This window comes from Peromyscus maniculatus, chromosome X (genome assembly GCF_049852395.1).
Source record: "Peromyscus maniculatus bairdii isolate BWxNUB_F1_BW_parent chromosome X, HU_Pman_BW_mat_3.1, whole genome shotgun sequence".
Taxonomy (NCBI): Eukaryota; Metazoa; Chordata; class Mammalia; order Rodentia; family Cricetidae; genus Peromyscus; species Peromyscus maniculatus.
Window position 1 is genome coordinate 91,203,049 of NC_134875.1, and position 12,142 is coordinate 91,215,190.

The window sequence follows — 12,142 nt, forward strand, 5'->3', positions numbered from 1 at the left end:
GATGTTTCGTGCACAGCTGCTGGATGTCAGACACAATAAAGCAGATATGGTCCCTGGCTGAAAAGCTTCTGAGAAACTTAGGTTACTCAAAAACCCAGGCAGCCAAGTATGCAGACTTCTTGAGCACAAGGTCAACCCTGGGCTAGAGAGTGAGAGCAAGACCAGCCTAGGCCTCACAGCCAGGCCCTGTCTCAAACAAAAACCAAATAAGACTCAGGCATAGACTAATTCTTCAGCTCTAGCCACAAGAGTAGATTCCTGGCAGTTAGCCAAGACAATAAATCTGGCAAGGCCATAAACATTCAGATCATAATGGGTACACAGAAAGCTAAACTGTTTTTGCTGCTTTGCAAGTTAAAGAGTACCGCCCAGAATTTTGCAGCTTGGGGACCACATTACTATCCCTTTAAAACTGCTTTAAAAACAAATGGAAAACTCAAGTTAATTAAGATGCTTCCAAATCCCCAAACCCCTGGCAACTTGCCTTCTAATTCTATGGAGTATCCAGTGGATAGTCTCTTCGTTTTTAAGGAGGAGGCCCATGCTGACCGGTTTTATGTCAACTTGACACAAGCTACAGTCATTTGAGAGATGAGAACCTCTCTCAACTGAGAAAATGTCTCCATAAAATCAGGCTGCAGTTTAGCGTGTGGGTCATTTTCTTAATTTGTGATTATTGTGGGAGGGCCCAGCCCATTGTGGGTGGTGCCATCCCTAGGCTCTCTAAGAAAGCAGGCTGAGTACACTATGGAGAACAAACCAGTACGCAGCACCCCTCCATGGCCACTGCATCAGCTCCTGCCTCCAGGTTCCTGCCCTGGCTTCCTTCAGTTATGAACTACAGTGTGAAAGCATAAGCCCTTTCCTCCCCAACTTGCTTTTGGTCACGGTGTTTCAGCACAACAGTGATAGCCCTAAGACAAGGTCCTTTATTTATTTTCCCAGAAGTACATACCTTTCATCTTACTAGGCTTTCCATTTAGATTATGTAGCTCTTTCCTTTTCAATGAAAGGCGTTTTGTGTGCCTATGGACATGCAGGGTTTCAGAATCATCAGAAGACTGTTTGAAAAGCAGATTCCATCACTTTCCTCTAAAGAGTCTGACTCAGTAGATCTAAAGGAACCCAATAATGTATTCCCACCACAAGGCAAGTTTCAAAAATCACCATTCTACAAAATGCTTAGGGAACAGATACTCACCATAAGCTAGTCTGAAGAATCAAGTGCACTTATTTTTAAGAACATTTTAAAGACAATAAACTGAAATGAAAATTGTCTAAAACATTAAAAACAATAGCATGATTAATTTATACTCCAGAATATCCTCCCATCTTAATCAAGGTACAACTAATATTCTCCTCTTCCTTCTCCTCCTTTCCTTGAGGAGGGGTACTAGGGATTAAACCTAGGGGCTTGTGCATGCTAGGCAAGTGCTCTATACCACTTGAGCTACATCCCCAGCCCTGACACTCCACTCTTAATCCTCAACTACTACCTTAACCTTCTATCAGCCTTCTATCTCCCTCCATGAACAAATGTGGCTTTTGATTTTTTTTTTTTTTTTTTTTTTTTTGGTTTTTCGAGACAGGGTTTCTCTGTGTAGCTTTGCGCCTTTCCTGGAGCTCACTTGGTAGACCAGGCTGGCCTCGAACTCACAGAGATCCGCCTGGCTCTGCCTCCCAAGTGCTGGGATTAAAGGCGTGCGCCACCACCGCCCGGCCGTGGCTTTTGATTTTTTTTTTTTTTTTTTTTTTTGGTTTTTTCGAGACAGGGTTTCTCTGTGTAGCTTTGCGCCTTTCCTGGAACTCACTTGGTAGTCCAGGCTGGCCTCGAACTCACAAAGATCCGCCTGCCTCTGCCTCCCGAGTGCTGGGATTAAAGGCGTGCGCCACCACCGCCCGGCGGCTTTTGATTTTTAAAGATGTATTTCTTTGTTGTGTTGGCAGGAGTTACAGGTGCTTGTGAGTCACCTGATGTGGGCTCTGGGAACCAAACTCTGATCTTCTGAAAGAACAGCAGGTGCTTTCACTGCTGAACTTCTCTCCAGCACTTTTTCTTTTCTTTGTTCTTCTTTTTTCTTTTAACAAATTGTGGACTTTTGTTTTATGGTTATGGTGGTACCAAGACTAGAACTCAGGCCCTTAGGCATGCTAGGCAAACTCTCTACCAGTAAGCTACATCCTAGACTACAATTTTACTTTTTGAGACAGAGTCTTAGTAGTCCAGCCTAGCTTTGAACTTGATATTTAGCCAGAGATGACCCTTAACTTCTGATCCTCATCTCTACCTGTTGGAATTATCTGTGTGATCCACCATGCCCCGTTTATAAGAATCTAGGGCTTTGCACATAAGAGGCAAAGCACTCAACCAACTGCATTCTATTCCCAGTCCCTAAATGTATTTTAAAATAGACAATAATCACAAAAGTATGTACATCTTTCATTTAGCAAAGCCACCCAACAGACTGATGCTTAGAGTCAGTGTAACTGGGAATGGCCTCTGGAAAGAGCAGTAACAAAAGAAACCAATGGTTTAAAACATGGGGATGATTTTTGGAACACACCACAATCTTTGCAGCTATAGCCACAGATGCTATCTGGGACCCCATTTAACAGCTGCTACTTTTGTAATATTAAAAATCATTTCAATCAAGTTCCTTTTAATATCAAAGTCAGAATTTCAACTATAACCTAATCAAAGTAATTTGGTTGCAAAAATTGTATGAACAAATCTATAATGCTTTATGTTTATTTTCAAGTGTCTTCCTACCTGGCCCCAATTGACCTTGAACTCTCCATCCTCCTGCCTCTGGATCCTGAGTGCTGAGATTATGAGCATGTACCATCATACCTGGCTCTAACGCTTTCATTATTGCATTCTAGCTATTATATCACTTGCCTGACTGTCATATAACCTGTACACTAAAATGTGAAGCTCTTTCCAACATTACATAAAATCATTTTAAATCCCTGTGGGAAATAAATGTTACTTGAACATTTTTAAAGTAAATGTCATTTAAAATTAGATATTCTTATACTTACAAAAAGAGGTATAACCACGTTTTCCCTCAAAATGTTATACTGATTATTCAATTATTCATCTTTTCTCCAATAGCTTCCATTCTCAACACATTTATTCATTTGAAAGAGAATGCTCCTATGACTGAGGGTATAATAATGTAGCTCAGTGGCAGGGTACCACTGTGTCTAGTATGCTTCAAGACCCTGGGTTTCATCTTCCATACCATGCACACTAAAAACCTTTACTTTTGACTCTCCAGTTGTTTAAGAAGTAAAACTCTGAAATGGGGGAGCTGAACAGACGGCTTAGTGACTAAGAGCACTGGATGCTCTTCCAGAGGACCCAGGTTCCATTCCCAGCACCCACACAACAGCTCACAACTGTCTGTAACTAGTTTCAAGGATCTAATGACCTCTTCTGGTCTCTGTGGGCACCAGGCACACACATAGTACACAGACATGCAAGCAGGCAAAAACACTCATACATTTTTAAAATGTGAAATGGATTTTTTTTAAGTCTATGAAAACTGACTACACTTTCAAGGTTATTCTTGTTCTAAATAATTAACATAAAACCAAAAGTTTAGATATGTGAGATTTTTAAGCTAAAACAAACTGACGAAAACAATCAACAATTTGGTCCAAATAACACTACATAGGTGTCCATAGGAACATTACTAATAATTTCTTGTAAACTGAATTAAAAGTAAAGAGAAACATTTCAATTCACTCACAACTCTAGAAGCATCAAAACAGACTATCTTTCCCTATAACAGACACTCAATGGGTATCTCCATGTTACACAGCCTCCCCAGCTTTGTATGCAAACAAGTCAAATGTGCCACCACTGAGCTACACCTCTAAGCCTTCCCCAGCGTTTCTATGATGGGCACACATCCAACACAACAGAGGCTTGCTCTGGGTAGGGGGTGAAAGGGAGGCAGACAACGGAAGTGTGACCACTATCTGTACCATTTGGACTTTTTAAATGAAACAGTATTTCAGTATTAGTTATAAACTTATTTTAAAAATAGGTATTTTCTAAGAAGTAACCTTGATAAATCATATGTAGCCAGAATTTATTGCCACCATTTACATAGCATATTAAAAAATGAAATTCACTTTTCATATGCAATCACAGCTTCCATTTCTAAATGCCTCTGGATCAAAATTTAAGACTATAAGAAATTCATTTTCTGTATATTGAAAATAAGAACAAGAAAGCAGAGCTGGAGAGATGATGGCTCAGTGGTTAAGAGCACTAATTGCTCTTCCACAGGACCCAGGTTCGATTTCCAGAACCCATATGGCAGCTCACAACTGTCTGTAACTCCAGCTCCAGGGCACTGGATGCCCTCTTCAGGTTTCCACAAGCACCAGGCACACACACAGTGTACACACACACATCAAAGCAAACACTCTAACACATAAAATAATAAATAAATCCTTTTTAAAAAGAAAAAGAACAAAAGCTGTAAAATGACATTTGTTTTTAAAAGTAGGGGAGGTAGACTGCAGAATAATTCCATTGATATTTTTAAAAGGTCATACCAAGGGTATATATAGGTATGCTCAGAAAAGTGTCTGCAAAGATGCTACCTGTGGTTGCCTAGGAGTGGGGCTATTAAAGGGGATTCTTAAGTAGAATCTGCATGTCTTGAAGTTCTTGAGGTCAATATTGATTTGTTTACAACACACAAAGGAGTAAAACTAGCTGGCTCCTGAAGATTTTCGAAAAACTATACCACAAAGTATGAAGATCCTTCCAAATGAAGGAAAATAATTTTTTATAAATACATTAATCAGCACACACATGGTACACCTATCTACATGCAGGCAAAATACTCATACACATAAAATAATATAAATAAATCTAAAAAAATTTAAATGTTCAAGGACAGTCACAGCTATTCAGCAAGTCTGAAGCCAGTCTATTTGAGACCCTGCCTAAACAAAAAAAAAAAAAGGAAACAAGAAGAAAAACTACTTCCTGCTATTGCAAACAGAACTATTTATGAGAAGCTTTCAATTCTGTAGTTTTGTGCCAAAGTAGCTGATATTTCCTAATTCTTCTGTATCTACTATAAAGACTATAATCTTAAAAGATAAGCAAAGAAAAAATGAGGCTTGAAAAAAAGATTAGTATCTTTTCCTCACAGAAAACCATTTTATTTTTTTTCTGGGGTCAAGGGACAAATATCACTACAAAATTACACCAATAAAGCAAAGAAAATACATTTCATCTGTAATTGTTTCATTGTTTTAATCCTGTAAAAATAGCTATCTGATTTTGTCAAATATACATAGAAAAGTAACAAACTTGTGTAATAAACAGGAAAGAAATCTCCTGGCCAAAGAGTGTGATTATTGTTCATTGAGTCAGGTTTTGAGTCACAGACTTGGAACACACATGACACGTAATTGACTGGGCTCCAAATGTATTCTGAACTTCCTCATCCAGATAGAAATTGATTGCAGAATGCCCAAAACTCCAAAAAGGCCTCTCCCTCCATCCTCTGCCCTCTCTGAATGCCATCCTAAGATCCACTCAACCTTTTCTAAGCTAAGGAAATACAGGAAGGAAAAATTGCAGAGGAATATTCATTTACTTCAAGCAATGCACCTATATAACTAAAAATACACATTATTTAATAGGAAGCACTATCTTATCAATGTGAAATATTTCTAAACCTAGGTTTCATCTCCCAAATGCAGCACCATCTACACAGAACTCTGAACTCTAATGAGAACCTCCTTTCAGCCTCATCTCAGCTACTCATGCTTTTTTGTGCTTTAAAGAAAACTGAAAATTTAAGCAAAAGACATGTCTAAGATTCAATTAGTTGATGACAATCTGGATTTATGGTAAAAAAAAAAAATCTTTGCTTAAAAAGGAATAAAGACAAGATAAATAATATTCGGGCTATATTCAGCAACCTGAACAGATCCTAAAAACAAGCTCAGAGGTGCCATAAGTCACGATGCACAGTGTAGGAGAGCTGCTCGAGTCCTTGTATCCCTCTTTGCTTCCTTACCAGCCTAATCTAGGTCATAATACAAGAATGTGAAAAGCGATTCATTGAGCAGCACAGAAGAATACAGGTTGCTATTTCACAAAGACTGACATTTGTGGAATGGGGAAAAAGATCCTTTGCTAGGTCCATTAAAAGACTGCTCAATATGAATAGACATCTGAAATACAATCCACTGAGTAGTCCTCCCAAATAAGACATCTGGCATGATTGCCTGAATCTCTCTAGCACCCACAGAGGACTCCTCATCTTTACAAAACCAAGACCCCCCCCAAAAAAAAATCCTTAGGTGGGAACTACTATGGGCTCTGAATAAAACATAGTGCATTACTCCTGAGTGTTTTGGCTAAGGTCAATTATAAATTATACTACATTGCTTCAAGGATTCTCAAAAGAAGTCTTAAAACAAGTAACCACTTCAAATCAACTTTAAAGAAAATTCACTCATCATATAAGTATACTAATGCATAACTGTACCATAAAATACCCCTTAATATTCAGTTAGAGCATATTAAAAACTCAACCCTTGTTCTAAAATCTTCCTTCTCCAAGTCTTAGTGTACAGGGAACACAAAAGCCACATTAAGAAACTAGCACTGGCCAGGCAGTGGAGGCACAAACAAAAAAGTGGCACTGCTGAAGTTTCCTAACAAAACAAGCATAAACGAGGGGGAAACTTAGCAAAAGTTCTACAACATTTGCTTTAAGATTATGTTAATACCTCTCTTTAATGTGGAGTTGTTCAAGGTCTTAACATTGCACGCAATTCTCCACTGACTCCTTTTGTTTTGTTTGTTTGTTTTTTGGTTTTATTTTGGTTTTGGGGGGGGGGTTTGGTTTTGGTTTTGTTTTTTGAGACAGGATCTTTCTATATAGTCCTGGCTGTCCTGGAACCTACCATGCAGACCAAGCTGGCACCTAACTCAGAGATCCACCTGCCTCTGCCTCCTGAGTGCTGGGATAAAAGACATGCGCCACCATGTCAGCTCCTCCACAGTGTTTGTGTGAGGATTTTCTTCTCTGTTTGGAAAACCCATTCAGGGCTAGAAAGATGGCTCAGCAGTTAGGAACACTGGCTGCTCTTGCAGAGGTTCAATTCCCAACAACCACATAGTGGGTCACAACCATTTATTTTATTTTTTTTTTGTTTTTGTTTTTGTTTTTTCAAGGCAGGTTTGTGTAGCTTTGGAGCCTGTCCTGGAACTCTAGACCAGACTGGCCTCGAACTCACAAAGATCCTCCTGCCTCTGCCTCCCGAGTGCTGGGATTAAAGGTGTGTGCCACCACCACCCAGCTCTCACAACCATTTACAATGGGATCTGATACTTGCTTCTGCCAAGCAGGCACACATGCAAATAGAGTATTCATATACATACATAAATAAATAAATCATAAAAAGAAAGAAAGAAAACCTTTTCAACCTTGGCTGGTTAACATCAAAGGTCTGAGCAAACATGTTCTTTATAAAGTCTGATACCCACTGCTGGTGTTCTATGTGTTCTATGTTAGTTCTCAAAGTTTCACAAATGCTCCACAAACTAGCTGCCTAGACTCCACCTTTGGAGATTCTGATGTCCATGGTCTAGAGTCCACACTGGTCATGGAAACTTCCTTAAGCTTCACGGATGACTCAAACACGCAGTCTAGGTGGAGACCCACTTCATTATAATGTACTTACTTTATCTGTACCAATAATCACATGTGAGATTGAAACCAAAGTTTCACAATTCCCTAGAAGATCACTGGATTCCACCTAACAAATAAATCTTGGGGACTAGAGAGATGACCAAGCAGTAAACAATGCTTCCTGCTCTTCTATAGGACCCACATGAAGCAGCTCACAACTACTTCTAACTCCAGCTCCAAGGGATCCAAAGCCCTCTTCAGGCCTCCAATAGCACCAGCATACACATGGCATTCACTCCCACACACACAAGTGAAAAAAATAAAAATAATTATTTTTTAAAGTAAAACTGAACTATGTGAAGGGCCCTAGAAATTATATCTTAAATAACTGTGATGCCTGGCTAGATTTAGGAACTCTCTTCTACATAAGAACTGAGTCGTTTCACTTGTATTCCACAGAATATTAACTAACTATGCCCAGGCCATAGCCAGTGATAAATAAAATCTGTGAAATGAAGAAACTCTAGTATTGCACATGAGGACTGGATTCATGTATTCAGGTTTCAAACTTCCTGCTACAACACAAAAAAAAAAAACTGCTTCCAACAACAGAATCCAAATACTGGCACACTTTTCAAATGTGTTTTTTTAAATCCATAATGCTCCCTACTGTCCTGATCATGAATAGCCAATAAAAACAATGGTCACAGGGCTGGAGAAATGGTTCGGTGGTTAAGAGTACATATTATTTTTACTATTCTTACAGAGGACCCAGTTCAATTCCCAGCATCCACATCAGGCAGCTCACAAACACCTGCAACTCCAGCTTCAGGGAGCAAACACTTCTCTGACTTCCTTGGGCATGTACATAAACACACATACATACACATAAATAAATAATACAATTTTAAAAAGAAAACAACGGTCACAGTTTAAACATTGAAAATACCATAACAAGCTACACACATTGTACTTCCTTACCAACACCTACACTATCAAGCCTTGTACCTTCAAGTCCTAGTCTCCCCAAGCTGGCAATTCCCAAAGCCAGACCAATCCTACCATTTATTCTGTCCCCTCTAAGCAGAGACTTATAGTAGCAAAATTCTCAGCAGAGCCTTTGCAACCCCTTTTTTTGGTCCCTAGTCCGTGCCTCTTCCAAATCCTACCCCATTCATGAAGTCATCAACTTCAAAAACATAGGGAACATGCACTAAGGATCTTACTAAATAAATTCTTAACTATTCAAAGTGTGATGACCAGCAGCAAATGACACTGAGATGCTCCAAAAAAAAGGGAGAATCTGAGGCCCCATCCCAATCTAGATTTTAACAAGTCACATGCACATTAAAGTTTGATGGACTGTGGCTCTCAACTGCTAATACCTGGTATCACAATAAAATTTTTCATTCACTAACACACATGATTTCATTTATATATGATATATACTTATTTTTACACATAATATAATACTGGAAGGCACTCTGTATAACCAGAGGAGAAAAGTAAACACCAGCCCAGCTACAAACCCTGTGATCTACAATGACGACCAGCCTGCAAGATAGGCTGGTGCAACAGTGGTTCGGAAGTTGTGGGGCAGCCAACCACTATCTGATTGGAACTAAGGCCCACTCCATGAGATGCACCCATGCCTGACACTGCTCCGGTGGCCAAGACCCTGACACTTGATAAGCCTATGGACATAAGGGAAAACCAAATACTACTGTTCTGCTAAAGGAATGTAGCAATAAAATGACTCCTAATGACATCCTGCTATACTCATAGATCAGTGCCTTGCTCAGCCACTATCAGAGAAGCTTCCTGCTGTAGCAGATGGGAACAAATACAGAGACTCACAATTGAACAATATTCAGAGAGTGACAGACCTTGGAACACTCAGTCCTAAATGGGACGTCTCCATCAAATCCCTCCCCTCAGGGCTCAGGGAACCCTGTGGAAGAGGAGGAGGAAAGATTGTAAGAGCCAAAGGGGATGGAGGACACCAAGGAAACAAGGCCTTCTAAACACAGCATAACAGACACACATATGAACTCACAGAGACTGCTGCATCATGCACAGGGTCTGTATGGGTCTGCACCAGACAGGGGCCCAGCACTGAGAGGAGAAGTGGACCCAGGTTCCATTCCCAGCACCCACATGGCATCTGACAACCATCTGTAACTCCAGTTCCAGGGAATCATGTGCTCTCTTCTGGCCTCTGTGAGCACCAGGCAAGTATGTGGTACACAGACATACATGCAAGCAAAACACTAATATACATAAAATAAAAAATAAAAACCAAAACAAATGTTCAACACAACTAAAGACACAAAAAGCAACCCCTGAAATTTCCAAAACATACCCAAAGGGAGTGGTACCAGTCAGTTGAGAACCATAGTGGTTCTACAATCACATCCTTTTCCTTCCCTCTTTCTCCCTCCTGTAAAAAAAACTTATGAGTCATCAATCTATGCTAATCTTTCATTTCCATCAATAAATTTAATATGTATGACGATCATGGAAGATTTTCAAAGAGCCCAAGTCAATGAACATGTTCACAGACTCCTATGAATATACCTGACAGGGGCATTGCTGGTTGCAGATTCAGTTTCCATTACACCTCTTCCTCCCAAAAGAACCCCACTGTGTTCATGAAACCATTCCTTTCCCATATGTTTAAGCAAAACGATCCTGTTTAACTTAAGCTAACCAGAGCCCAACATTCCCCTGGTAACTGCTATTGGGCTAGGGACAGACACCTGACCTATGTTGGTCCAATCAGACCTGAAGGAAAAACATAATCCAAGCATGGGAGTGTTATCCTCTCCTCTTCCCCTAATGAATGACAAAGTATTGTTACTGGCTGTCATCTTGTAACTGGAAGGAAAGCTGACAATGCCACAGTAAACCCAGAAGAGTCAGGTCTTTGAGGACACTGAGCCAACAAACTAATGAGTTCAGTGTGCATCCTTTCTCTGAGTTTAGTGAGAGAATTTTCCTCAGTTCTCTGTTTAGTTTTGGTGTAACAATTAGATTTTTATTACCTTAATTTCACCAACAGAAAACCACAGTCAGGAGTTAAATGACATGTCCATTATCATATATCTAGAAACTGGCAATACCACAGCACTGGAAGACAGAAACCATGGTCTGATTTTGCAGCCCTTATTAATGTGCCCCAAACACTGTGGCTGCAGGAAACTTTTAAATGGGTAGCATAAATTTGAGATTTTATTAGCACTATTCTGTAAATGTTTCTTGGAGTGTTGATTTTATAGATTTCTAGCTGCTTGTTGTTTTTTGGTTTGGTTTGGTTTGGTTTTTTGTTGTTGCTGCTTTTTTTTTTTAAAAAAAAAGAAAGGGTCTCTTTATGTAAGCCTGGTTGTCCTAGAAATCGCTATGTAAACCAGGCTGGCCTCGAACTCACCTGCCTCTGCCTCCTGAGTGCTGGGATAAAAGGCACGCACAGCCTGTAATTTTTTTTTTTTTTCCGAGACAGGGTTTCTCTGTGTAGCTTTGCGCCTTTCCTGAGACTCACTTGGTAGCCCAGGCTGGCCTCGAACTCACAGAGATCCACCTGGCTCTGCCTCCCGAGTGCTGGGATTAAAGGCGTGCGCCACCACCGCCCGGCCTGTAATTTTTTTTTAATGACAAAATATAACTGATTTTTAAGAAAGAATAACTTTATGATAAAATACAGGTTTTTGAACGTCTTCACTGTAAATGTCTTACGGAGTACAGGAGTTCAAAAAAAAACTGTAAGGGAGGGGATAAGAGTCGACTTTTCCACACTAATGCTCACTAGGGAGTAAGCTCCAGCTTCCCCTACTCTTAGCCTTTCCCTCCCCAGCCTCCCCGACATCCTCCGAAGCTGACCCTCCCCCACCCGCCATGCCAGGTTCTGAAACCTGATCCTGCCAAGCAACCAAAGCCTCCTGCCCGGACCTGGGACCTGGCCTCATCCTACCCACGACCCCAAAAGGGCATGAGCCGAGGAAGTGGGTACTATAGCGGCGTCTTAAGTCTTCAAAATGTTCCATTCGCGAGAGACCTACTCAAGGGCCCATCCCACCCATCTAGGGTTCCATGCCTCAACCTCACAGGTGCTGGTACCAGGCAGTGAATGAATCGCTGGGCCAGGACTTAGCCAGCCCGGAGGTGGGCAAAGCCTCGGGGGGGCCGAGTCTGATCCCCAGAGGTCCCACGGGAGCGTAGGAAAGGCTCCCGTAGTCTGAGAGGGGGAGATAACAGCTGTGACCCGGCTCCACGTTCTCACCTTGAACATGTCGCTGGCAGCCGCGGCTCCGGCGGGGTCACCCCTCCTCTGGCCCCACCCACTAGAGAAAGCGACTACGGAGGCCGGGTTAGATCCTGATTCCTTGGACCGCGAACAGGCTGTGGTGCACGAGATGATGATGTTCTGCCCTCCAAAACCCGCCAAAAGCTCCAGTCCAACTCCACTA

At 41.0% G+C, this 12,142-nt stretch overlaps 1 protein-coding gene across 7 annotated transcripts in view; it reads right to left on the reverse strand.

The window, feature by feature from the left end:
- The window catches only part of Apoo (apolipoprotein O), a 53,559-nt gene extending 41,457 nt beyond the window's left edge, over nt 1-12,102 (reverse strand). For 4 of the 7 annotated variants that reach the window (XR_013048095.1, XR_013048096.1, XR_013048094.1 and 1 more), the window contains exon 1: nt 11,956-12,102. Coding sequence is in view for 2 of the 7 variants with exons in the window: in XM_006990108.4 (XP_006990170.1) it covers nt 11,956-11,964 (9 nt within the window). In the remaining 5 variants the exon portion in view is untranslated. Of the gene's footprint in view, nt 1-9,565; nt 9,631-9,735; nt 9,816-10,041; nt 10,115-11,955 lie in introns of those variants that run through there. The other 3 variants (XM_042268708.2, XM_076562128.1, XM_006990109.4) reach the window with 3 other exon arrangements.
- Between the last annotated feature and the right edge of the window lie 40 nt (nt 12,103-12,142).